Genomic DNA, 27,686 nt, shown 5'->3' with positions numbered 1-27,686 from the left:
TTTTATTTTTGAAACCAGGCATTGGAATGACCTTCCTTTTGAGTCTCATTTCTCTGCCTGGTTTGTGTTCAATGATGTTGGCTGTTTCCATGCAGGCGCCTGCCACTCTTAGTTGTAATTGGGAGCGGTGACAGCACAGGTACCTGAAACAGTGAAGAAAAGATGCATAGTCTATCACAAAGTTAACATGGGGCATGTAGCCGTCCACAGGTGTTCTTCAAATGTGTTTAAGAGTTATTAAAACACTGTTCTTTTGATCCCTGAATTGGTGCTGGACATACCTGTTCGGTTCTCTGTGCAATGGTCCAACATCAACCAACAGGAATGCTTGAATCAGCAATAGTTCCAGAAGACTGCTCTTTTAGAGCTCATCCTGAAACAAGACAATATAAATTAATGTCCTGCCATTTCTTTGATTTTGTATTACAGAAAGTTGATAACCCAACCCGCCAGTTTCCCTTGAAAATAAGTCAATGGTCCGATTTGATTTTCTCGCTCCCATTCACTTTCCAGTTTTGTTGTTAGGACATGGCTGGTCTTCCGAGTTGTCTCCATTTGTGAGAGTCGGCATGCTTGTGACAAGATGAGCTTTGACTACACCACTTACTAAAAATAGAAAATTAAATCCATGGTACACAAAAACAAAGATACCTTATGAATATTGCACCTAGTAAAATAAACTAATTTACCATACTTTTAAGTAAAAAAATAAATAAATAAAAAGGTCTCCGGCAAAGGTGATCTCCTCGTGATTCTGCACATTGTTGACAAGTTACCTGTTGACCCTTAACCTAGGTTTAGTGGCAAAGTCATCATTTATCAAGCGAAATATAACTCCTTAAGTTGCTGATATCAATTTGGTTGACGAAATATGACAATTTAAATTGAACGCCATTGTTTCATTTCACTTCCTGGTGCACCCAGTGGCTCGCACACCAACTATTTGAGAAGACCAATTTACGGGTATGAAATTAATTTCAGACGAGAAACAAAAAGGTTTGCTTTGCTTACCAGCTGTTGACACTATCAGTCGTGTTGAAAAGACTCTTGCGTTTGGTTGTTGGGGTCTTTCTTTGGTTAGGTCGTAGCAAGCCACCATTGTTTGGCTCTATGGCGAAGGATCCATATCCAGAGAAAACTACACCGATGAAGAGTTTGGAAAGTGACATTTGCTTTGTCCTCAGACAACCGGTTGGTTGACTGAAAGTACAGGACTGTTAAGTATTATCTACAAGCTTCACAGTTAACTGCATCTCAACTGATCTCTAGTGGACAGAACTTGTAGATGTGCGCTGAGATATGGGTGTACATTCATGTCAGTTTCTGAACATCCATTAGCGTTGCGAAAGGTCTTTGGTTAAAAACTTTATTAGTGTATGAAAGCCATATCCAAGACTATAGCAGGACATAACAGCACTAAATGTACAAAAACTAAACACTCATCACTTGGCAATGGTATCACATGGGCCGGGGAAATATAAAACAAGTAATTTTAACACTTAAAACAAAAAGAAATTGACAGGCTGAGGATAAACAGCTAAAAACCTAAGCTTGTCCACGGAATTTGACATCCTAGTTTTTTCCCCCCTCACTATACAAGTAGTGAATGAGCAGGCGTTGTGTAACGATCGCTCTGATGTCATATTTATCTCAGTATCTGCTGCGGGCAATTCCTCTATCGACTCTGCTGCCGCCGCGGCCACCACGGGGCGCCCCGCGACTTGAGCCACTGTACGCTTCACGGGGGTAGCCTCTCTCGATTGGAGGTGCTGGCCCCCGCTCCTGCTTGCCCATTCGCTCACCACGGCTAGGAGGGTATGGTTCACTCCGACTGCTGGGGTAACTTTCACGACTGCCATAGCCATCCCGGGAACTGCTTCCATAGTCGTCATAGCGACTGCTTCCGCCACTGCCATTGTAGGATGGTTGGGGGCCCCTTGAGGGTGGGGCGCTGCGTGAGTTACCTGCAGGGTCAATGGGTCAGGTAATTGGCAAGTTGCACTTCACACACTTTGCTGAATTGTTATGAGCCAATCTTTTCCGTGAGTATTTCTTAATGACAATCAATAGCAACTACACGTTTAAATCTCCAATACGCTACGGATCTGAACAAAAAGGTACACTGAACATTTAGGTGCTTTGGCAGATTATTTATCCAAGCTTGGCAGAACATAAAATACGCAATGAAACCCCTTTCGGCATGCCATGTTTTGTTGAGTAGCTGTTTTTTTTCCTTTTAGAATTCCAGTTGTTCGAGTCGCACATTGGTCACACGTGTTTTTCAGTGAGGTCTTGATGGTTTTGTGAGGGTCGTTTTAACCCCCAAAAACAGACTTATGTGCATGATTCCTTTGTGACACTGTCGAACGAACAACGATTGGTCAAGAAGCTTTGTTGGGCGTTTCCACCGACTCGTGGTGCATATACGGTCACCAAATCCCAGGGCCACATTGAGCAGGTTGCGAGACTAGAGCAACTTGATGCCATTACACTTAAGTGGTCAATCTTACCGTAACCATCGTAGGGCTCTCGATAAGAGGCTGCACTAGGGCGCTCCATATAGCTTTTGGGTTCCCGGCCTCCACCATAACCATCACTGGTGAAAGAAATGGTGTAACATTACTTCACATTGATGCCAACGGAAACCTACACAATCTTTAGATTCACAAGTCAACCATACCTGTAGCCCCTTGACATTGACCCATATTCATCGCGGGAACTGGATTGGGGATAATCCCTTGGCGGATAGTCCCGTGGTGTTGGTGCGTAGTCCCTTGTATCCCTGGAACTCACATATTCCCGGCTAGAATAGCTGCCAAATGGGAAAACATGTCACATGTGTAAACAAGCAATGTGACATTTCTAAAGAAGTTTCATTCAGAATGTGTAACCAACCACAAATGGGTAGTGAGAGATTTGTTGCACGGGAACACCCACCTGTCCTTTGTGCTGTAATACTCATCTCTTGGTGATGGGTAATCATCCCTTCTGGACATTGAGTCTCTGCGGGGAGGGGGTGGGCCATAGGGGTCCCTGTCCCTAGACATGGAAGCTAAAGAAAACAAGATCCCATGTAAACATCATAAGTCTTTGTGGCACTACATGCTTAGTCAGTCCTCAGTGATAAAGTCGAGAGGTCCTCACACTTACGTCTGCCCATCGGAGAAGGAGCATGTCTCTTGGGTGGGGGGCCTCCATTACGAATCGGAGGTCCCCTTTTCAGTGGTGGGGGGCCTCTGGACGAAATCCCTTTGAAAAAGGGTTCTACAATCCCTACGTTATCATAGTAGTCTTTCGGCAGACAAGAAATGCAAATATTAATGGCAAGCTCAGAACTCACAAAACAAATCCAGTTTCATAGCCTACATACTTATTTAGATGGTTTTACAATAAGACTTTGCATAAATGCCCAACACCACAACCCCTGTGAGTACTTCTGTAAAGGTACCTCTGGATGGTGGACCCCTCATTGGTGCTCCTCTAGATCCTCTAGGACCTCTAGGGGGACCGCGGCCACGCATGGGGGGTGGGCCGCGTCTTCCTGCTGACTCAAACTGAGGTTTTGTTGCTTGTTCAACCTTAATTGGCTTACCATCAAGTGACTGAGGAGTAAATAGATTATAACGTTAATATTACAAATGTATACAATCTACATAAGTTGGGGTCGTTTGAAGAAAAAGACAGTGCACAACTGTTTACCTTCCCATTCATTTCACGCGCAGCATCCTTTGCATCTGCCGGACTCTCAAAGGTCACAAAAGCAAAACCTCTTGATTTGTTCGTTTCACGGTCTTTCATCAACAGAACTGGAAAGGAAAAATATCTACTTAGTGCTCACAGGAACTGTACTAGGTTACAAAATATTAATCTGAACTGATACTCATTACTTTTTAGAGGTATTGTGCGTTTTTCCGAACCTATTGCTCATCAAAACCATTTGGTTATTAACTTACTTTTTCACACTTTACTTAATCATAACAGTTTATCCACTAAAGGAATCAAGACATTTCAACTTGGTACTACTGAATCTGTCCTCATACATATGTATTAGCCATGCATGGGCAATCCATTTAGAATGATTTAGTTAACCAACGCATTTATTTTTACCTTCTACTATTCTGCCATATTTGCTGAAATACTTCTCAAGGGCCTTCTCGTTGGTTTCAGTGTCCAGGCCACCGATGAAGAGCTTCCCTGGTCGGTCAGCCTCTGCCATATTTGGGTCGGTTTAAGCTATTAATAAGAGAACAGTCATTATTCCATGGAGACACCAGATCAACGTTTGTGAAACAAATGAGCATGTTTGGACTAGGGCATATTTGAGAAAACAACTTGTCCTGACCTCGGTTTCGAAACATGCAGGTAGCCATCTTGGCTAGCATAATATTAAATTCAAATATACGCGGTGGCTAACTGTTGGAAGTATGCCACGTTTACCAACAACGGCATTGTACACTAGAATGGTACGTTTTAACAGCACAAAATGGCGTCAAAGGGGGAATGAATGACAAGCTAACTAGCATTTCCAAACATTTGTGGCTACTCCTTCCAGTTAAGATGGCTTACTTGTTTGGAAGCTACGTTACAAACTAGCTAGTTAGTTTACAATAAAATAACCACGTGGGGGCATTGTCAGTTCAAGTGCATTATTAGTAAATTAACAATAAAATAAAAAAAGACGAAACTGTGGATTCATTCAACAAAGCTCAAAATGGCGACTGGTTGGCAAGCTGTTGGTCGATAAAACAAACGTGCGTGCATAAATGTATCGTTCAACGGATTTTTATAAAACATTAAAGTGTGTTGGCTGTTTAATATCTGCAAAACAGACAAGCCATTGTGCACAAATGTGAGCAGTGTCTAACACCTACCTTTTAAAATTTCACGACACGCTCGAAGCCTCCTCCAGGAAAATACGAAACGACGAAGGTAAACGTATACTGATCACGTGGTATCACGCATCCGGAAGTAGTTGCCAACCTTTTTATTTATTTATTTGTTAAATTTATTCAAACATTTTTACAATCAAATTGCCACCTTTTACATACAAAAAAACACTTGCGCTAATTAACAGACCGAGCAACTAGAAAAATCACGAATAAATAATATAACATAAAATTAAACAAAGAAGTAAACAAAACAAAGACAACGTTTTCTAACCAGGGATCAAATTAATTTGTATTTGTCACATGCGCCGAATAGAACAGATGACCTTACAGACCTTACAGTGAAATGCTTACTTAAGCCCTTACCAACAATGCTTTAATACGTTTAAGAAAAACCGCTATAGAGTCAATGTGCGGGGGCACCGGTTAGTTGAGGTAAGTGAGGTAATTATGTACATGTAGGTAGAGTTAAAGTGACTATGCGTGGATTATAAACAGAGAGTAGCAGCAGCGTAAAAGAGGGGTCTGGGTAGCCCTTTGATTAGCTGCTCAGGAGTCTTATGGCTTGGGGTTAGAGCTGTTAAGAAGTCTTTTGGACCTCGACTTGGCACTCTGGTACCGCTTGCCGTGGAGTAGCATCGGAGTACAAAAGTTATTATAAAAACATAGGGCTTGTTTAGAATTAACTAAATTCAAAGACTTCATGTACAATGTAACCTCATTCAAAAATACTACAAAATGAGGGGTAGATTTTAAGAAACAACATTTGTGTTTGAAATATGTTTCCATAATAATACAATTATTGTAAATAAATGCAACATTTCTATCCTACATTAGGAAACCAAATCTGGCATTGTTATAAATTAAAGTGGGTTTAATAAGATTATTATATGTAAACCATATTGAAATGCATCCCAACAGGTTTTAGTGAGTTGACATGTGAAGAAAACATGTTCTGATGTTTTTCGTGTGGCTCAGTTGGTAGTGCATGTCGCTTGCAATGCCAGAATTGTGGGTTTAAGTCCCAAGGGGGTCTACTACAGAGAAGAAGAAATAAGTATGACATGTATGCGCTCACTACTGCAAGTCACTCTGGATAAGAGTGTCTGCTGAATGACGACAATGTAGAATAGCAGAGTTACAAAAAAGACAGTGGTCAAGGTTAAATATGTGTCTTAAGAAATCATTACATGGGTAAATGTCATTCATTGTTTTGAGATGAACAGAATTTATTTAGCTTTAGGTGATAAACGAAAAGAAAGGTATCTGGTTGTTATTATGACTATATAAATCCTAGTGAAATCTTGTCATATATATTTCCGTTTCAAAGTTGAAGAGAAACACTCAGAAGTAAGAGTAGTTCTTAAGAAATTGCTATTGCATTTTATCTAAGAATTGACATCCATCTATAATTTGTGGAATTGCCTTAACTTCACGCCACTTCGATACAGTTCAGACCAGAAGTGATTTTCGTAGCAGGTTAGGATAGCATTTTCGATAACCTCCTAGCCCTTTTCCTAACGATAACAATTTTAAATGTCAACTTCAATGTGGTAGTGCCGTCCCAAGGACCCCAGATAGTAAGGGTCCAGAAACAACCACGGCCTGCTGTTTTTTTATGTGCATGTCATGTTTTCCCAATTTAATGGGATATTCAGCATACTTTCTAAATAAGATATACAAATATAGAACATTGAAAGCATGGAAGAAGAAGAATTTAGGTAGTTTGCTAAATTTCAAATTACATGATGTTATCGAGAAGACCAATGATGTATAAAATAACAGAGAAGACAAGAGTCTGGAAGAACATGCACTGAGGCCTGAGTGTCATCAGCAGGATCCAGGCATGCTACATGTGAAGAAAGTGGACTGTGTTGCTTTTACAGCAATGATGGTAAACAGCACAGCGCAAAATGTAAAATATGTCAAGAAAGATTGACATCATTGTTTCTGCAGCTGAGGTATTTCTATGATTAGAAGATGTAACATCTGAGGCGCTACATGGATTAATGAATCGTGCGGTCCCACCCTCTCAGGTCCCACCCACCCTGTAGTGGAATTAACTTTTCTAGTGATTTTTTTCTTCACCGCCGTCCAGTTGGAGACGATAATACACGTTTTGCGTGTAGTTCGCCAATAAAACCAAAGAAGAAGAGTCTGAAAAACGACCAATCAAACGTATCGCCCCTCCCTCTTCCTCACGACAATCACACAAACGACGTGTTGGACGCTAACTAGCTAGCTATCTAAACTCAACTGGCCGTCTTCGTAGTGGCTGACAAGTTGGCTAGCTAACGTCACTTCTCCTTGCAGAATTAAAAACGAAACTACACATCAGGTGAATTTAAGTTTGCAACAAAACCGGGACAATGAAGACGCGGATAGACATGGATTTTGTACTTGTGTTCACGTTAGTTGTCTTCAGTACTTGTTCAGGATTCTACCTTCCGGGTTTAGCCCCAGTGAGCTTTTGTGAAGACGATAAAGGAGGTGATGATTGTCAGGTAAATTAACACGGATGGTGGTTTTCTTTGAAATATTAATGTTTTCAGATTGAAGTTTATAAATGTTCCATTTGTACTTTATCTCCTTCATACTGGCTAGCTAGGTGGTTAGTTAGTTGCTAACTAGTCAAGTGACACCAGGAGTAAGTTATTATTGTAACTAACGTTAGCTGAGAATTCAACTCCACGATACAATGGAGTTAAGTGGTGATGAGTTGGAAATACTACGGATTGCAGCAGCCCAAAAAATAACGCATTTGCACAGGACAAACATAGTTAGGTACAACAAGGTATGCATTAAATAATTGACATGTTTACCGTTTCGATGTAAGTTAGTCGGAGGTACACTCGGCCAAAACGCATCGCCACACAGATGTGGCGTTCTCAGCTATTATTATTACCGGTCATAAGCTAAACTATCAAAACGTTAACGTAACAAGTGGGGGTACGTGCTCACCCCCCTTCCGTACTCCCTGTGCACCCATGACTGCGTGGCCACGCAAGTCGCCAACTCGATCATCAAGTTTGCTTATGACACAGTGCTAGGCCTGATTGCCACCACTAGAGTGGTGCCAGGAAAATAACCTCTCCCTAAACATCAACCAAATGAAGGTGCTGATAGTGGACTACAGTAGACAGCAAAGAGAGCACGCCCCCATCCACAAAGAGAGCACGCCCCCATGGAGAGGGTCAAACGCCTCAAGTTCCTCAGCGTGCACATCACTTACAACCTGAAATGTTCCCTTCACACAGACAGCGTGGTGAAGGTGCAACAGCTCCTCTTCAACCTCAGAAGGCTGAAGAAATATGGCTTGGCCCTTAAGACCCTCATGAACTTCTACAGATGCACCATTGAGGGCATCCTGTTGGACTGTATCACCGCCTGGCATGGCAATTGCACCGCCCACAACTACAGGGCTCTCCAGAGGGTGGTGCGGTCACACATCACCGGGGGCACACTGCCTGCCCTTTAGGACATCTACAGCACCCAGTGTCACAGGAAGGTCAAGAAGATCATCAAGGACCTCAGCCACCCGAGCCACGGCCTGTTCATCCCGCTACCATCTAGGAGACAGTACAGTTGCATCAAAGCTGGGATAGAGAGACTGAGAAACAGCTTCAATCTCCAGGCCATCAGACAGTCACCACTAGCCGGCCTCGGCCCAGTAGCCTGCCCTGAACTTCAGTCACTTTTATAGCCAGGCTAACACCCGGTACTCTACCCTGCTGCCCTATGTACATAGTAATAACACTGGTCACTTTAATAGTTTTTACATGCCGGTTTAATCACTTTATATGTATATACTGTATTCTAGTCATGGCTCATCCTATATAACTACTGCTGTACATGCCTTTTCTATTCATATATCTTTACACACCACAGTATGTACTGTGTATGTATGTGTATATATATATACACACACACACATATATAGATATAGATATAGATAGATATATATATAGATATAGATAGATATATATATAGATATAGATAGATATATATATAGATATAGATAGATATATATATAGATATAGATAGATATATATAGATATATATAGAGATATATAGAGATATAGATATAGATATAGATATAGATAGATATATATATAGATATAGATAGATAGATATATATATAGATAGATATATATAGATAGATATATATAGATATAGATAGATAGTCGGGAGAACAAGTATTTGATACACTGCCGATTTTTGCAGGTTTTCCTACTTACAAAGCATGTAGAGGTCTGTAATTGTTATCATAGGTACACTTCAACTGTGAGAGACGGAATCTAAAACAAAAATCCAGAAAATCACATTGTATGATTTTTAAGTAATTAATTTGCATGACATAAGTATTTGATACATCAGAAAAGCAGAACTTAATATTTGGTACAGAAACCTTTGTTTGCAATTACAGAGATCATACGTTTCCTGTAGTTCTTGACCAGGTTTGCACACACTGCGGCAGGGATTTTGGCCCACTCCTCCATACAGACCTTCTCCAGATCCTTCAGGTTTCGGGGCTGTCGCTGGGCAATACGGACTTTCAGCTCCCTCCAAAGATTTTCTATTGGGTTCAGGTCTGGAGACTGGCTAGGCCACTCCAGGACCTTGAGATGCTTCTTACGGAGCCACTCCTTAGTTGCCCTGGCTGTGTGTTTCGGGCCGTTGTCATACTGGAAGACCCAGCCACGACCCATCTTCAATGCTCTTACTGAGGGAAGGAGGTTGTTGGCCAAGATCTCGCGATACATGGCCCCATCCATCCTCCCCTCAATACGGTGCAGTCGTCCTGTCCCCTTTGCAGAAAAGCATCCCCAAAGAATGATGTTTCCACCTCCATGCTTCACGGTTGGGATGGTGTTCTTTGGGTTGTACTCATCCTTCTTCTTCCTCCAAACACAGCGAGTGGAGTTTAGATCAAAAAGCTCTATTTTTGTCTCATCAGACAACATGACCTTCTCCCATTCCTCCTCTGGATCATCCAGATGGTCATTGGCAAACTTCAGACGGGCATGGACATGCGCTGGCTTGAGCAGGGGGACCTTGCATGCGCTGCAGGATTTTAATCCATGACGGCGTAGTGTGTTACTAATGGTTTTCTTTGAGACTGTGGTCCCAGCTCTCTTCAGGTCATTGACCAGGTCCTGCCGTGTAGTTCTGGGCTGATCCCTCACCTTCCTCATGATCATTGATGCCCCACGAGGTGAGATCTTGCATGGAGCCCCAGACTGAGGGTGATTGACCGTCATCTTGAACTTCTTCCATTTTCTAATAATTGCGCCAACAGTTGTTGCCTTCTCACCAAGATGCTTGCCTATTGTCCTGTAGCCCATCCCAGCCTTGTGCAGGTCTACAATTTTATCCCTGATGTCCTTACACAGCTCTCTGGTCTTGGCCATTGTGGAGAGGTTGGAGTCTGTTTGATTGAGTGTGTGGACAGGTGTCTTTTTATACAGGTAACGAGTTCAAACGGGTGCAGTTAATACAGGTAATGAGTGGAGAACAGGAGGGCTTCTTAAAGAAAAACAAACAGGTCTGTGAGATCTGAATTTCTTACTGGTTGGTAGGTGATCAAATACTTTTGTCATGCAAATAAATGCAAATTAATTACTTAAAAATCATACAATGTGATTTTCTGGATTTTTGTTTTAGATTCCGTCTCTCACAGTTGAAGTGTAACTATGAAAAAAAAAAATACAGACCTCTATATGCTTTGTAAGTAGGAAACACTGCCGATTTTGCAGGTTATCAAATACTTGTTCTCCCCACTGTATATATATTCCGGTCCCTGACGTTGCTCGGTCTGACATTTTGTTGTTTTTATGAATTGTGTGTTTTTATTGCTCGGTATTACTGCCCCGTTGGAACTAAACACAAGCGTTTCACTTCACCTGCAATAACATCTGTGTACACGACCAATATACTTTGATTTCATTATTTGAAGTGGGCTATATGATATTTGACTATGTCCCAATTATTGTTCACTAGTTAGAGAACTAGACTTGATTTTTAGTTTGCCAAGATCATTAACTCGTTAGCTAGCAGCTTATGCCCCACGGCTGGCTGCTCAGTGGCTGGCTAGCTAGCTAGAAAAACATGAGTCATGCAATGCTTATCTTTTCATAAGGTTGACGAACAAGTCTGTTCAGATTGGTAATCCGTGCCTGGTTGTAAGTAAGTTACTCTATAGCTAACTAGCAGAGTTTGTAGCTAGAATAATGTTTGGAAAACATATTGTAATTTATTTAAGTAGAAATGTTAGGCCCCTGTGTGTGTGTAATGATACAGATTGAAATGGCTAGAAACAATACCAATACTGACAACCCAATAATTATCCATGTCTTCCCTTGTCATTGTACTGTTGCATGCCTATATACAGACCCTCTCTCCTTCCTTACAGACTCTCATCCAGCTATTTGTGAATCGCTTGGACTCAGTAGAATCAGTTCTGCCCTATGAATATGATGTGTAAGTAGTTGCTCTGACTGGCACATACGTCTTTACTTTACCTTATTTTTGTTGGATCATTGCGCATTCATTGTTATCTCTTTTTTTCACAGCTTTGACTTCTGCAAAGATGATAACGAGAGGAGACCGTCTGAGAACCTGGGCCAGGTGCTATTTGGCGAGAGAATTGAGACATCACCATACAAGGTGGAACTCATCATATATCTTCCTTGGGGGGGGGGGGGGGGGGGTAGTAGATCACCTTTAAATATTGCAGTAATATTTTGGGTTCTATTAATTGTTTGAATAAGTTCTAATCCCTGCTTGATTGAAGTCAACTAACAGCACCTCCCGAGTGACGCAGCGGTCTAAAACACTGCATCGCTGTGCTTGAGGCGTCACTACAGACCTGGGTTTGATCCCGACTACTACAGACCTGGGTTCGATCTCCCAGTCACAGCCGGCCGTGACTGGGAGACGCATGAGGTGGTGCACAATTGCCCCAGCGTCGTCCGGGTTAGGGGAGGGTTTAGCCGGCCGGGATTTCATTTCCCATCGCGCTCTGGCAACTCCTCATGGAGGGCCGGGTGTCTGCAAGCTGATTTCTGTCGCCAGCTGGACGGCGTTTCCTCTGTCACATTGGTGCGGCTGGCTTCCGGGTTAATCGAGCAGTGTGTCAAGAAGCAGTGCGACTTGGCAGGGTTGTGTTTCGGAGGACGCATGGCTCTCGACCTTCGCCTCTCCCGAGTCCGTAGGGGAGTTGCAGCAATGGGGAGAAAATGTGGTTAAAATAATACTTACAGCAATACTGCTACTTGGAGCTATTTTCGCTCACATGTATGTTACGTGTAGTTAATTAATTAGGCTACACATATATTCCTAATTTCCTCTTTCTGCAATTGCTGTAATACCACCCACAGGCAGCCAATCAACCATTTCATTCTAATCTTATCTCCATTGTGCCGATGTCCACAGATTAACCCATCTTTCCCAGTATTATACAATTTTGCTATTTCCTTCTACAATACGAAGGATGTATTGCAAAAGGAAATGGCAAAATGGTATAATACTTTGACAGCGATGTCATAGGAGGACCTTGAACCTCCCTATTTGTAACATTTCTACTGATAGTGCACTAAAAATAAACAATTTACCTAAGAGTATAATGATATTTCCCATCATTGATTTGTGGTTTTTCAGATCCCCTAATAATGCAGTCCATCTGCAAACAGCGACTCTTCCTTGCAGGTTTCATTCATAGTCTGATCTACCACTGGGCTTTAATTACCCTAAAGGTCCTCTGGGCTCAGCTTTCAGGTATTGGATTGCATTGTTTTGTGTTGCTAAATCACTCCTGGAAAGACCGGTTATTCACGCTATCTTGTCTGCCCTGTTCTTCCTGTTATACCCAGTAGTTCTTATAAAGTTTTTTTTTTTCTCTCTCCTCCATTTTCCCTCAGTTCTCATTCAAAAAAGATGTGAAATGCCAGGAATTGTGCACCAAAGCCTATGTGAAGGGCAAACCTGAGGATAAGAACATGCTGGACTTCCTCAAGAGAGGAATGCAGTTGAACTACCAGCACCATTGGTGAGCTAATCTTTCTCATGAATAGGTTGAGATAATTGTACATAATTTTACAGAAACCGTTCCACTTACCCCCCCAAGCATAGTAGAGCCTCTTAGCATGACACTAATCCTATACAACTGGTTAACACTGTGTTTTTGCACAGCCTTTGGTTAGACAGATGGATGAACAGGAGACAGATTTGTTTAAACTAAAAACCCTGCAAGTGATCCCCCCCCCCCCAGTGTATTTAGAGTATTTTAATTGGATTTAACAAAATGTGTGTGTGTTCAGGATTGTTGACAACATGCCAGTCACCTGGTGCTATGATGTGGAAGACAGCCAGAAATACTGCAATCCTGGATTCCCCATTGGCTGCCTCGTCACTGCCGATGGCCGGGCTAAAGATGCCTGTGTCATCAATGTGAGCCATACTGTTACGTTGTCTCACATACAGGATGGTTGCCCAATATCAATCTGATAACGCCAGATATTTGAAGCTATGGCAATTGTAGTTCAAGCCAGGCTGTGTTGTGTTATAGTAATATAATAACACCATCATACGTTTAGACCTTGACTGAGACATGCTGTTTTTTGAATAGCTCTAATGATAACCTGTTTTGTACGTGGTTGTGTTTAGTATAAGTATGCACTATGGAATCTGGCGGTAATTGACTGGCATCTTTATCACTTTCAGTCGGAGTTCAACAAGAAGAATACGTTTTACGTCTTCAACCATGTGGCCATCAAAATCACCTACCACAATGGGGAGGGGGAGGGGTGGAGAGGAGCTCGGCTGGTGGCTGCCACACTGGAGCCCAAGAGGTAAGAACTTCAGAAAGACCCAGACAGAGGAAATCAGGTGTGTGTGTAAGCATATGTATTCATTTTTCAATAGCAGCTCTTGAACTTATTGTCTCCGACGCTTCCTTAGGTGTTTATGAATATGCACTGTCCTATATTCATTTTAAAACTGTTTGCCACACGTTTGTTTGATTTGATTGTTGATCAGTGTCATTTCCACATTTCACAAGAGGAGGCCGAAACACCTACTTTTTTTCCCTCTCCCCCCCCCCCCCCCCCCCCCACTGCTGTATCTGGCAGGTATAAATTCACCATGCATCATTAGGTAAATTAATTGGCAGTTCTATTGTTATGGCGTGATTTCAAAATGTCCAAACCTAATTATACAATCCATTAAACCATATTTATGAATATGTTTGATTGAATGAACAGTTTTAGCAATCGTCCGTATACACAAGCAGAGTTTCATATGAAGCACTGAAAGCACCCTCCTTTTATAATACTTTTTGAAGGGTTTTGTGTTGTAGCTGGTTATAAACACAACGCATTAGGTTACAACAGTGCCGGACCCAAATCATTGGAATGCCCCCACCCCGCGGCCCAATTAGAAATGTATACCAGTCCGTATGGTGGTCCCGCCAGTGTGAAGAGAAAAAAAAGGGTCAGAGCCGGGGGGCTGGACTCTTAAATATATGGTATCCATGATTCGGCTATGCATACTGTAGGCCTGTAGTATGGACTGGAATTGTGTGCCTCTTTCAAACCATGAAGCTGGGAGAGAACACACAACAATGATGGTTCCTTGATTTGCGTAGGACATGGCTTTTAATAGGCTAAGTATAGTAACCGTACTTAAATAGATGAATGCGGCTGTCAACTGAGCCGCAAATTCACAAGCAAATATTTGCCTCTAAAAAGGAAACCGCTATCATGTGCAGTGCGCATTAGAATGGTGGTTTCCGCTAGGCCTACTTGCATTATGGAACATTTGCGCGTATTGCCATGTGTGCATTGCTGCGCTTAGCCTTTATTGGGAAGAAATAATAATGTATCAACATTTTAACAAGCACAATGTTTTGTCTTGTATCGTTTTTTTTTACTTTTGGGATTTGCAGGAGTTGTATGAACTTTGGATCTATCATCCCAGAATTGTCCTAGAGTCTGTTTTTGACATAAAAAAATGAATAATGGGCCTCCCGGGTGGCGCAGTGGTCTAGGGCACTGCATCGCAGTGCTAACTGCGCCACCAGAGTCTCTGGGTTCGCGCCCAGGCTCTGTCGCAGCCGGCCGCGACCGGGAGGTCCGTGGGGCGACGCACAATTGGGCTAGCGTCGTCCGGGTTAGGGTGGGTTTGGCCGGTAGGGATATCCTTGTCTCATCGCGCTCCAGCGACTCCTGTGGCGGGCCGGGCGCAGTGCGCGCTAACCAAGGGGGCCAGGTGCACGGTGTTTCCTCCGACACATTGGTGCGGCTGGCTTCCGGGTTGGAGGCGCGCTGTGTTAAAGAAGCAGTGCGGCTAGGTTGGGTTGTGCTTCGGAGGACGCATGGCTTTCGACCTTCGTCTCTCCCGAGCCCGTACGGGAGTTGTAGCGATGAGACAAGATAGTAATTACTAGCGATTGGATACCACGAAAATTGGGGAGAAAAGGGGATAAAATAAAAAAAATAAAAATAAAAAAATAAATTTAAAAAAACGACTAATAATTGTAATGCCCTTAATTTCGAGCCCTGGCTAGGCATACTTGTCATAAAAGCAACTGCAATGTTGCATATCTCAGAACAACAGAACACTTATATAGGCCTAAGGAAAACATTTTACAGATGTTGTAAGCCTATTCAAATTATTTAAAGTAAAATATGCAGTATAAAAACTTGGATATGGCACCAATCTGTCAAGTATGCCAGGTTATAACAGTAGGCTATAACCACTTGTTATAACCTCTTGATCAATCGATTCAAATGGGTATTTCAAGAAAATGGACTGGTGCCCACAAAGGTAAGACATCTAGGCCATTTAAATATCAACCTTGAACAGGATTATCTTTTTTCATGGAATTGATAGACTGTGACCATGTGCGCACAATTTTTTTTTTCAAGCGAGGATATTCGAATGATAGGCCGTTTTTAAAACGCTGCAGCTGCAATTTTAAACTATATATTATTTAGTCTACATAATAAAAAAAAAATAGGTGACCCCCGGAACTACCGGCTGTAGAACTAGCCATAATACCCAGTGACCGATGGAGATTAATATACATTTATCATTCAGATATATTAGCCCTATTACTGGAGCATATAAAGGCTATGCTACAGCAAATGTACCTGTCACTGAGCTGATAAGATGATTCGTGGTTTATGAACTACGCTCCATCCACACTGAGATGCGCTATTTTTTTCCGCATGTGGGATTAAGGATATGCTTTGGGAACACCCGCGCGCTCTGGTGATTTGGCTCGTGATTTTTCTAGTGTCAAAGTAGGGCAAACTGACGAGAATATCAGATTCTTCAGGAGAATTCCAACCTACGGCCTCAAACACACACCGACATGCTCTGAATTTAATTCAAATATAAGTGGCAGTACTTAATTCTTCCGCTTGCCCAGATCTAAGTGGATTTTTATATTTGTTTGATTGACAGTATCAAAAATGCTGATGGTGAAAAACCGACATGTGAAGGCCTTCCTATGGAGGTTCCTGTAGAGTTTGACAGTGACTTGAAGATCACATACACCTACTCTGTCACCTTCGAGGTATGTTAGACCAATAGAACGATTAACCACAAAAATGATTTGTTTTGCACATGTAAGTACACCATTTTTGAATTTGTGTGGTCCTCAGCATAGTTCATTGAAGTGTTCTCTTTTATGAATAATACTTTCTTCATTCACAGGAAAACAATGACATCAAGTGGGCCTCCAGATGGGATTACATTTTGGTCTCAATGCCTCACACCAACATCCAGTGGTTCAGGTCTGTTAGGTCTCTCAAGACAGCCCTCATAAGAGACTTTTTATTATTATTATTATTTTTAATTAGGCAAGTCAGTTAAGAACACATTTTTATTTACAATGACGGCCTACCCCGGCCAAATCTTACAGTAGAGAAAATGTCTAACAGGACTTCCCTGAGAAAGCCCTTATATCCTAATAGGCAGACACATGTTCTGTAAACACCAGCCCGAGAAGCTTGTAGGAAGTCAAAACAAAAGGTAGTGACTTTGTTTGCTGCTAATATATCAGTGTTTCACAAAATACAATAATAATCAGTAAGTCCTCTGTCCTTGTACCTCCAGTCTGATGTCAATCACTATCAATAGATATCAGTTTAATCCATAACATACAGCATCAAGTTTAGTGACCATCAACCCACATCTTAAATGTCACAAACAGAACACTGGAACTCGTGTCTAACAGAAACTCCAAATATGCTAAACATTGTGTTGATCGCTCTAAATGTGATAGGAACTTTAGTCATGTTAAATATTCCCATTCCAGTGCTGTTATACAGTAGATTAGAATATGGTGCTCATCTGCTGCTGTTAGTCATGTTAATGGTGTATGACTTGTGTTCTTTCCAGCATTATGAACTCTCTGGTCATCGTGCTCTTCCTGTCTGGCATGGTGGCTATGATAATGCTGAGGACTCTGCACAAGGACATCGCCAGGTATAACCAGGTGGACCAGGTAAACCAGATTATTCAATTGTACACAAATGAATCCATCAAGAGTGAATGGGTGAGTCGGACATAGCAGAGGATTTGTCTGCCAAAAGTTAATGTGTGTTCTGTTTCTTACCGACCCACAAGAATGAAACCCTTGTAACATTTCACATTCACAGGGAGACTTGATAAAGGTTCCATCACCACAAGGAAAATCCATATCCTATGTAAGCTTATCGAAAGCCATTTGAGCACAAACTGGGGATTGGTGTTGTGATTTCTGGGAGCTGTCTCTTGAGGCGTCATAAAACTTCAACCTTTTTAAAATGTGGTGTAGTGCAGGCCATCATTTTACAGCCGCCAAGTCATTTGAGTAAAAAAACAAAAAAAGATTCCATCAATGTTTGTCTGCTTTTCGGCTAAGCTGAGAGTTCATGTCTACACCATATTTTACAGCCATTGGCTAATGTGGTAACGTCATGTGTCTTGATGTGTTTTTTGCTGCACTGGCATGTGTTAGACAAGCTGGAAGATAGGCTAATGACTCACTCTTGGTGATTTGGCTGATCCGTAACGAAGCAATTTATATGTGCATAACTTTGACCGTTCTCTTGGTTTTGATTGGTTGTGATTCACTCTAACCCAATAGGAGGATGCCCAGGAGGAGTCTGGGTGGAAGCAGGTGCACGGGGATGTGTTCCGGCCTCCAAGGAAGGGCATGCTGCTTTCTGTGTTCCTCGGCCAGGGAACCCAGATCTTCATCATGACCTTCATCACCCTCTGTAAGTAACTCTTCCTCAGATACTTTAATAAGCAATGTAAACTCGCAATGCATTACAGCGTCTTCAGAATAGTTTTTCTTTCGTGTAATAGTTATTACCGTCTCTTATTTTACTTGAGTAATAGTGTTTGTATAACTGTAGTATGAGTATTCTGTGTAGTGATGTAGGCTTGTCTCCTCTAGTCCTGGCCTGCTTGGGGTTCCTGTCTCCAGCTAACCGAGGGGCTCTGATGACCTGTTCTGTGGTGCTGTGGGTTCTGCTCGGGACCCCTGCAGGATACGTGTCGTCACGCCTCTACAAGAGTAAGCCTCGTTTACACACACATCAGCGTACCACACGTGAATGGACAAATTTGAGTTTTAGAAAGGTACGATATAAATGCAAAGCCAGATCATTGTCAGTTCAGGACCATGACATTCCATCCAACCATTCAGTTAGATATGTATTTCTGTTCTGTCTGAACAGTCTCTCTATTCTGTATGCCCTGCTTATAACTTGCACCCTTTTTTTCCTGTGTCCTCAGCTTTCGGTGGTGAGAAATGGAAGACCAATGTCCTGTTGACAGCACTGTTGTGTCCAGGGTAGGTCGGCTGTTCTCATTTGTAAAAATGTAATGTAACTAGACAAGTCAGTTAAGAACAAATTCTTATTTACAATGACGGCCTCATACTGTAGCATCCAAAGCTGCATTCATTTGACACACTCTCCTCCTTACCCGGGAGTGTACAGAAGCTTCACGTCTCTCCTTTCTTTCTCTCGCTTCCCCCCAGGATTGTATTTGCAGACTTCTTCCTGATGAACTTGATCCTGTGGGTGGAGGGATCGTCGGCTGCCATCCCCTTCGGCACGCTAGTCGCTATCTTAGCTCTGTGGTTTGGCATCTCCGTGCCCCTCACCTTCGTCGGCGCCTACTTCGGCTTCAAGAAACCTGTGAGTCCAAAATCAGACCCCCCCCCCCCCCCCCCCCCCCCCCTCTCTGTCCATGTAATCTCAATTACAAAACGGATCCTAGATCAGCAGTCCTACTTTAAGATGGATTATTACTACGGACCATGATAATTTGTCCATGTTAATACCCAGCCCTTGTTTTTTTTGTATTTCGTACAACTTTCCATGTCTTGGTGAGTTATCACACCTCTGTCTTGCTCCATTTTACAGGCCATTGAGCAGCCAGTGAGAACCAACCAGATCCCCAGACAGATCCCAGAACAGTCCTTCTTCACCAAGCCTGTCCCCGGCATCGTCATGGGGGGCATCCTGCCCTTCGGCTGCATCTTCATCCAGCTCTTCTTCATCCTCAACAGCATCTGGTAGGGGGGGAAAAACAGTAATACAATTGTGTGTCTGTCATCTGTACGACCATCTGTCTGTGTCTTTCTGGTTGAAGCAACTCACCTGCTTAGCTGGGAGTCTTGTTTGACTGATTGATGTAATAAAGTTAAAAATAAATGTAATCTTCTGTTCCAGGTCTCACCAGATGTACTACATGTTTGGTTTCCTCTTCCTGGTCTTCATCATCCTCCTCATCACCTGCTCTGAGGCCACCATCCTGCTGTGCTACTTCCACTTGTGTGCAGAGGTGAGAGGAAACTACTGTTCACGGGTCTTTCTCTCAGAGTAATGGTCTACTGAAACGTTTAGGTGTTAAGTTACTGAAATGTGGACTGTGGTGTACTACGAAATAACATTACAAACATTTTCCAGGGTAGAGTTTCCTGGGACTTCCCAGTGGGCGAAATGGGTGGAAATGACATCACAATGACTTAATTTCGACTGCTGGCTTACTACTTACGTAATGATGATGTATTCGACTGTTTACAGTCAGACTGTCACTGTCTGTAGCCAAACCTACGTCCTGTTTCCTGTAGGACTATCACTGGTGGTGGCGCGCCTTCCTGACCAGCGGCTTCACGGCGGTCTACCTGTTCGTCTACGCCGTCCACTACTTCTTCTCCAAGCTGCAGATCGTAGGAGCCGCCAGCACCATCCTCTACTTTGGCTATACCTCTATTATGGTGCTCATATTCTTCCTCTTCACAGGTGAGTGAACTGGGAACACTGCGCAAGCCAGGTTTTGATTGGGATACTAAAACAGGTTGGCGTCACCTCAATGAAACATTTACCTTGTGTAATTTGCAAAGACCCGTCCTATTGTTTGTTCACGGACTATGGTTAAGAGGCATTAACTTGCCCATCCTTCAACGCCAAGTACTTTGGTGTCAAGTGTGCTGCTGCTTGCAGTTTTATGAATGACAGTGACGGGTCCTCTGTAGTAGCTATCTGTGTGTTCACAGAATTCGATAGTAATCGGCGTGTTCTCTGTCCCGGTACCTCCAGTCTGGCATCATTCACTATCAACGGATGAGAACAGTCCATCCAACAACCAGCTCCAAGTTTAGTGACCATCAACCTGCATCTAGAGGCGTCACAAACAGAACACGTAAAACATGTGTATAACAGAAAGGGTCAAATGTATAAATATGCTGAACGTGTTAATTACTCTAAACTGAATATGAGCTTTATTGATCTTACGTTTCTGCATGGGGAATGGGAATTGGTTCGTTTCTGAAGAATCCCAGTAGGTTAATGTCAGAAGGGACAGCTCGGCCCATTCCTGTACACATTTACTTAGGATGCAGGAACTCGTATCCTGTTCCAGTGACGGCATAAACCTAGGAATGCACTAGTGTTGCGACACTTTTGTTGGTTCAACCCCCCCCCCCCCCCCCCCTTGTGACAGGTGTCACACCTCTGGTTTTACTGGCAGTTCAGCTCAGTGGAGGAGCCTCAGAGGGAGGAGGAGGGAACATCCTCAGTGAATTTCAGAAACATTTTAAATAGTGAGACATTAAAGTGATCCTTTTTAGAGAACTATACTAAACTTTCAGCATGAGCTGACATGTTGTCCACCCAATCAAAGGAACAGAGAATGAATCTAGTACTGAAAGCATAAGCTACAGCTAGCATGTGGTGATTTAGTTGACAGTTTAACAAATTAATTTCTTAAATGGAGGGGCTAGCTATATTTGTATTTTTTCTTCCAGTTACTTAGCTAATGAATGCAGCTAGTTTAGCCTACTCAAATAGGGATGCTATCTATGTTAGCTAGCTGGCTATTGCTATCAAACACTGGAACTCTTCCAAGTCAAGGTAAGCTTTTGGTTTTATTAATTTATTGCCACTGGGGCCCCTTGGTGTAACTGCTCTAGTAGTTATGTTGACTATGACATTGGCTAATATGGGGAAAACGATGTAGGCTGTGTGTAGAGGCTAACAGTTATGATATGAAGGTTTGGCTTGGAAGTTTTTTTTTTTTTTGCCTGGTCAGGCAGCTGATGTGTTGTGTCCACCATTGTTCCTGTGCCCAAGAAAGCATAGGTAACGGAACTAAATGTAACATTCACTTCTGTCATCATGAAGTGCTTTGAGAGACTAGTCAAGGCTCATATCAACTCTACCTTACCGGACACCCTAGACCCACTTCAATTTGCTTACCGGCCCCAATAGATCCACAGACGATGCCATCGCACTGTATTCCGCCCTATCCCATCTGGACGAGAGGAATACCTATGTAAGAATGCTGTTCATTGACTATAGCTCAGCGTTCAACACCATAGTACCCTTTAAGCTCAGGGTCCAGGGTCTGAACCTCGCCCTGTGCAACTGGGTCCTGGACTTTCTGACGGGCCATCCCCAAGTGGTGAAGGTAGGAAACAACACCGCCACTTCACTGATCCTCAACACAGGGGCCCCACAAGGGTGCATGCTCAGCCCCCTCCTGTACTCCCTTTTCACCCATGACAGCGTGGCCACGCAAGCATCCAACTTAATCATCAAGCTTGCAGACAACTCAACAGTAGTAGGCCTGATTGCCAATAATGACGAGACAGCCTACAGGGAGGAGGTGAGGGCCCTGGGAGAGTGGTGTCAGGAAAATAACCTCTCGCTCAAAGTCAACAGAACAAAGGAGCTGATTGTGGACTTCAGAAAACAGCAGAGGGAGCACCCCCCTATCCACTAAAACCCTCACCGACTTTTACAGATGCACAATTGAGAGCATCCTGTCGGGCTGTATCACCGCCTGGTACGGCAACTGCACCGCCCGCAACCGCAGGGCTCTCCAGAGGGTGGTGAGGTCTGCCCAAAGCATCACCGGGGGCAAACTACCTGCTCTCCAGGACACCTACAGCACCCAGTGTCACAGGAAGGCCAAAAATATCATCACGGACATCAATCACCTTAGTCACGGCCTGTTCACCCCGCTATCATCCAGAAGGCGAGGTCAGTACAGGTGCATCAAAGCTGGGACCGAGAAGCTGTTTTTCAGCCTCTATCTCAAGACCTTCAGACTGTTAAATAGCCATCACTAGCCGGCTTTCACCCGGTTTACTTAACCCTGCACCTCAGAGGCTCCTGCCCTATATACGTAGACTTGGAATCACTGGCCACTTTAGTATGTATCAATTTATATATTTCTTAATTCCATTCTTTTACTTCTAGATGTGTGTATTGTTGTGAACTGTTAAATACTACTGCACTGTTGGAGCTAGGAACACAAGCATTTCGCTACACCCGCAATAACATCTGCTAAATATGTGTATGTGACCAATACAATTTCATTTGTGCACTGAAGTCCACAAATGATGGGGAAATGTGACAGGAGGAGAGCGCGTAGATGCGAGAAGGAATTATACAACGATCAAAGGGATCATGCTGTTTGTATGTGGCTGCTATGAAAGTGAACTGTGATCAGGGGTGTATTAATTCCGTCAATTCTGTTAAACATTTATTAAATGGAAGCAAACTGAATGAAAAGGGGATAAACATACCTGAATTTGTGCAATAGAAACGCTTGTTTGCAACTGTTGGGCTAATGATTACACCCTAGATCAGCTAGATGCAGGCAATAGTGTGCAAGGCGGTATTGTGTCACTGTAACCTTGATCACTAAACATTTTTTCTATCGACCTGTGCACCTACATTGTAAACTTTTCATAGGCTAGGTTGTAGCAACCTCATGATGGGTATAGGGAAATTGAGTATCATGTAGTAGCCTAAATCTATCAATGTTACATTGAACTGGGTGAATGGAATATGAATGACAGTCATCCAATATGCTGTAATAGAAATGAGGCCATGGTACAGCTACACTGTGCTAAATGTAAACTTTTTAGACTTTTACTGCAGATGTCTCCGATTTTACAGCAATGTCTTAAAGATGTCTTTGTTGATGCTGGAGTGGATCCTTGAAACAGACTATATAAAGGCAATTTTTATGCTTGATCATAAAGTTAAAGGAATAGTGTGCAGTTAGCTTGTAGTATAAATGTGGTAATTTATACTGCAGAGAAACAGACCAGTGTTATGAATCGGTTATATTTAGTGACTTTGCCTCTTCCTGGTTCCTGTGCCAAGTCTGGCACTGAGCAGCTCATTCATATGCTGAGAGGAGGTGACATGACAAGGCTGCCCTCTTGTCAGGTCTAGAAAGGCCAGACTGACTGTTCTACACAGTAAACCCCTCTCACTCAACTGTATGGGGGGGGGGGGGGGGGACTGGTCAGAGGAGTGTTGGCGTAACAGCACTCAGCCTTGCTCTCTGGCCACCTCTCCATGTTCCTGCTCACGCATTATACAGTGCATTCGGAAAGTATTCAGTTCCCTTGACTTTTTCCCCCTCATCAATCTACACACACTACCCCATAATGACAAAGTAAAAACAGTTTTTTAGAAATGTTTGTAAATGTATTAAAAATAAAAAAACAAATCCAATTTACGTAGGTATTCAGACCCTTTACTCAGTACTCTGTTGAAGCACCTTAGGCAGTGATTACAGCCTCGTCGTCTTGGGTATGACGCTACAAGCTTGGCACATCTGTATTTGTGGAGTTTCTCCCATTCTTCTCTGCAGATCCTCTCAAGCTCTGTCAGGTTGGATGGGGAGCGTCGCTGCACAGCCAATTTCAGGTCTCTCCAGAGATGTTAGATCAGGTTCAAGTCCGGGCTCTGGCTGGGACACTCAAGGACATTCAGTGACTTGTCCCGAAGCCACTCCTGCATTGTCTTGGCTGTGTGCTTAGGGTTGTTGGAATGTGAACCTTCGCCCCAGTCTGAGGTCCTGAGCTCTCTGAAGCAGGTTTTCATCAACGATCTCTCTGTACTTTAAACCGGTCATCTTTCCCTTGATCCTGACTAGTCTCCCAGTCCATGCCGCTGAAAAACATCCCCACAGCATGATGCTGCCACCACCATGCTTCACCGTAGGGATGGTACCAGGTTTCCTCCAGATGTGACGCTTGGCATTCAGGCCATAGAGTCCAATCTTGGTTTCATCAGACCAGATAATCTTGTTTCTCGTGGTCTGAGAGTCCTTTAGGTGCCTTTTTGGCAAACTCCAAGCAGGCTGTCATGTGCCTTTTATCGAGGAGTGGCTTCCGTCTGGCCACTCTACCATAAAGGCCTGATTTGGTGGAGTGCTGCAGAGATGGTTGTCCATCTGGAATGTCTCTGAATGTCCTTGAGTTGCCCGGACTTGAACCCGATCTAACATCTCTGGAGAGACCTGAAAATTTCTGTGCAGCTACACTGCCCATCCAACTTATGTAATGTGATATTCCCATATTTTTTTTATAGATTTGTAACATTTTCTAAAAACCCTGTTTTTGCTTTGTTATTATGGGGTATTTTGTGTAGATTGTTTCTCCCCCCCACCCCCTCCACAATTTAATCAATTTAAGAATAAGGCTGTAACAAAATGTGGAAAAATTAAAGGGGTCTGAATACTTTACGAACGCACAGTATATGCACATATAGTGTTCATCAGACCTGATTCAATACATGTTAGCCAAGATCAACAGGCCCTCCCCTGGTCTCCTCAGTGAGACATTTGACTGGACTTTAGCTATTATCAGCACTGTTAAAGCGGAGCACATCTCTTTTTTTAGGTCATCAGCAAACAAGTAACAGACGTATTAGGCATTGCTGCTTGTAGTACTTGATCTGTGGTTAACCCTCCTAAAGGTATTCGTTTTACAGATGGCGACTTTCGTCTCCTAGAAAATCGATGTGGGGCAGCGCCCAATTTACCAGTTGCCATGGATTCTATTAGATGCACCAGCATCCCTGACTACGGCTGTTATGGCAACTTCCCCACGCTGGCACTCAAAATATATAGCTGTGTACCATGAGGAGAGCAATGTGGGCGTTTACTTCGTATCCACACACAACAATGCTGTGATGAACAGAGCTGCCTCCCTCTGTCCTTACTGTGGTGTGGAACAGTTAGAAATGGACAAAGGGTTGACATGGTAACAGCGCTCTTTGGCGCCTTCTGGCCTTGTCTTACACACCCACACACATATGTGACATAGGACACCATGTAAGGAAAGTCGATACAAAACTACGACTGAAGCCATTCGTTTTTTCCCATAGTTGGCCTGTGGTTTTATGATGACATCCTCATAGAAACTTGGCATTTTAAGGCCAAATAAGTAGCCTGTATTGCTGGAGCAGTGTCAGACCCTATCTTAAGACTGGGATAATCAGTATTGGAAAGGGCTGGCAGAAGATCATCGCTACCCAAAATAAATCCAATAAAAAGATCTTCATTCTCCCGGCCGCTCAGGATCTTCATCGGAATAATCCTAATCTGCCCTATTTCTAATTGCCTTTTTAAGAAAAGACGTTTCTTATTTCTTTCCTTTTCACTTCCTCTAAACTTTGATCAAAACTAAAGCCGGGAGTTTCTTGTACGGCCCCCATTGAGCCGTCAGATACAGGCTTTGAGTTTGACGAATTCTTCATCTCCTGGGATTTTGCCCAATTAACATTTTATCTACTGGCTTCTCTCCAGAGAGGAGCTCAAACAAACTGAGCTATCTCTTGATTTCTTTCTGCCAAACGGAATGCTGGTTGGTGCCTACTGCCTTGGCAGACTTGTGGCTTCATCTTCTTTTTTTCCAGCCACCTCTTTCAATCGGAATTGATCAGCCTTTTAAAGGAGGAGAATTTGGTGGCGCTGAGTGGGATAGCGAGCCGGGCGGCTATAAGATGTGACGCCAGGGTTATTTTGGGAGTGTATGCTCCTGAAGTGCCACGCCCTGAGCTCGTTCATTAGTTTTGTGTTTTTATTCATTCGTTTCTGGTCCCCTCCTCCCCGCGCTCCACGGGGCCTGCGTCTCACTGCTAAAATCATCCCTGTGTAGATGAAACCGCATCCCGTTCAAAAGCCACACGCACCTTACCTCTCTGCCTTACCCAGGCGTTTCAATAGGCTGATGTGGGTTCTTGCAAGATTACAAATTCAATGTTTTCAGTGTCCTAACGTGACCCTTTCTTGCGAGGGCAGTGTGCAAATATGTAGTATGTATGAGTGTCTGTACGAGACGTGTACAATGCGTCTGACATGGGTAATGTGCAATGTATGTATTATGTTGCGTGTAATTTGTATACAGCAGTAATGTGTGTCTAAAGACAATTTTCCCCTCTAGAAATTCATCCCTGTCCTTTCTTCTCAGGTACCATTGGCTTCTTTGCCTGCTTCTGGTTTGTAAATAAAATCTACAGTGTGGTCAAGGTGGACTAAAGGAAGGAGGCCCGGAGTCCCTGCTCTCCCAGTGCAGTGCTTTTACAGTGGACCGTTATGAGGAAAGGAAGCCCTTTGAATACACTCTGACTTGAAATCATCACATATCTCAGAAAAGACCTGAAGAGGGCCTTCCTTTGTTTAAGCTCGGAAACTTAATATGTTGCTGTCATTGTTTTTGCTTTTACCGTCTGCTTAAGATTAAGTGATGCTTGATTTGACTTGCACCGTGATCCTCCAGGTTAGTTCCAAATATCTAATTGAACGGGCGACTACGTAGGGGTGGGTGGTGAAGGATGAGCCGAAATGCTTTTATTTTCCGTTTCTAATGTAAATCAAATACGTACTTTATTTTGCTTTTATATTCTCAGAACCCCAAACGTCTATTTACGTGTTTTGTTTTTCACCAACTCTGCTGTAATGAGAATATATAAATGTTGATACTTAAAAAATGTGACCTAATATGGAACTGTCCTTTTAAAAATGTTTTATATCTGTTTGGACAGGTGAAGATGGGGGCTATAGAATCCTAACCATTAATGGCCTGTATTATAGTTTACTGTATAAATGACCTTGCCATGATAGAATCTATTTGTTCTCTTATTTTTATGGCTATATTTTGGTTTATGAAAATAAGAATAAATAGCAACCGTGGTTATGAAGCACGTGGTAGATTAATTTGCTATAACAGTGGAAATGTAAGCCCACGCTTATGACTCATCGACATTATATATATATATACATTTTTGGGGTTTGTAATATCTCACATGGCACAGGAGAAAGCAAGTTGGTGGTTGACGCAAATTTATTACAGTATTTCTTATTAGGTAACTTACTGTAACTAATATGTATAAAACTACTGCGTTTTTTTTCTTTTTAGCAGTGGATTCATCGCCTAAGGTGATAATGTTTTTACAAATAATAAATACATTTGATTCATTGGAAAGA

General features: G+C 42.8%; 2 protein-coding genes across 6 annotated transcripts; one reads left to right on the top strand and one right to left on the bottom strand.

Moving 5' to 3' along the window:
- Positions 1-1,352: 1,352 nt before the first annotated feature.
- On the bottom strand, positions 1,353-7,726 carry LOC120048144 (RNA-binding motif protein, X chromosome-like). Of its 4 annotated transcripts, none has more exons than XM_038993876.1 (9): positions 7,709-7,726; positions 4,108-4,233; positions 3,700-3,806; positions 3,449-3,602; positions 3,151-3,291; positions 2,938-3,052; positions 2,681-2,812; positions 2,511-2,596; positions 1,353-1,964 (listed from the first exon to the last, which is right to left on the bottom strand). In XM_038993876.1, the coding sequence occupies exons 2-9, from the start codon at positions 4,214-4,216 to the stop codon at positions 1,651-1,653; spliced, it is 1,158 nt and encodes a 385-aa protein (XP_038849804.1). In that variant the 5' UTR covers positions 4,217-4,233; positions 7,709-7,726; the 3' UTR covers positions 1,353-1,650. The 4 variants fall into 4 exon arrangements, with proteins under 4 accessions (XP_038849804.1, XP_038849802.1, XP_038849806.1 ...); XM_038993874.1 differs by lacking the exon at positions 7,709-7,726 and adding an exon at positions 4,872-4,960; XM_038993878.1 differs by lacking the exon at positions 7,709-7,726 and adding an exon at positions 4,872-4,960 and having other exon boundaries at positions 3,151-3,264.
- On the top strand, positions 7,084-27,686 carry LOC120048142 (transmembrane 9 superfamily member 2-like). 2 transcript variants are annotated; one of them, XM_038993872.1, is made up of 18 exons: positions 7,084-7,390; positions 11,299-11,366; positions 11,459-11,552; positions 12,806-12,933; positions 13,205-13,334; positions 13,608-13,735; positions 16,353-16,464; positions 16,605-16,684; positions 17,292-17,397; positions 17,552-17,599; positions 18,022-18,154; positions 18,337-18,456; positions 18,678-18,735; positions 18,925-19,084; positions 19,313-19,464; positions 19,622-19,733; positions 20,023-20,194; positions 26,671-27,684. In XM_038993872.1, exons 1-18 carry the CDS (start codon positions 7,256-7,258, stop codon positions 26,736-26,738), a joined length of 2,004 nt encoding a protein of 667 aa, XP_038849800.1. In that variant the 5' UTR covers positions 7,084-7,255; the 3' UTR covers positions 26,739-27,684. The 2 variants fall into 2 exon arrangements, with proteins under 2 accessions (XP_038849800.1, XP_038849801.1); XM_038993873.1 differs by lacking the exon at positions 17,552-17,599 and having other exon boundaries at positions 7,085-7,390; positions 26,671-27,686.

Source organism: Salvelinus namaycush, chromosome 5 (assembly GCF_016432855.1).
Source record: "Salvelinus namaycush isolate Seneca chromosome 5, SaNama_1.0, whole genome shotgun sequence".
Taxonomy (NCBI): domain Eukaryota; kingdom Metazoa; phylum Chordata; class Actinopteri; order Salmoniformes; family Salmonidae; genus Salvelinus; species Salvelinus namaycush.
Note: the sequence above shows the minus strand (reverse complement) of the source record. Positions and strands in the feature narration are given on the sequence as shown.

What these genes read in the sequence shown, in the direction of transcription:
- LOC120048144 (XM_038993876.1), bottom strand. Translation starts at nt 4,216, where the DNA reads ATGGCAGAGGCTGACCGACCAGGGAAGCTCTTCATCGGTGGCCTGGAC. An exon ending in ATATGGCAGAATAGTAGAAG is followed by an intron (nt 3,807 to 4,107) that starts GTAAAAATAAAT and finishes TTTCCTTTCCAG; the next exon opens with TTCTGTTGATGAAAGACCGT. An exon ending in TCAATGTCAAGGGGCTACAG is followed by an intron (nt 2,597 to 2,680) that starts GTATGGTTGACT and finishes TTCTTTCACCAG; the next exon opens with TGATGGTTATGGTGGAGGCC.
- LOC120048142 (XM_038993872.1), top strand. Translation starts at nt 7,256, where the DNA reads ATGAAGACGCGGATAGACATGGATTTTGTACTTGTGTTCACGTTAGTT. An exon ending in TTGAGACATCACCATACAAG is followed by an intron (nt 11,553 to 12,805) that starts GTGGAACTCATC and finishes ATTTTCCCTCAG; the next exon opens with TTCTCATTCAAAAAAGATGT. An exon ending in AAGATGCCTGTGTCATCAAT is followed by an intron (nt 13,335 to 13,607) that starts GTGAGCCATACT and finishes TATCACTTTCAG; the next exon opens with TCGGAGTTCAACAAGAAGAA.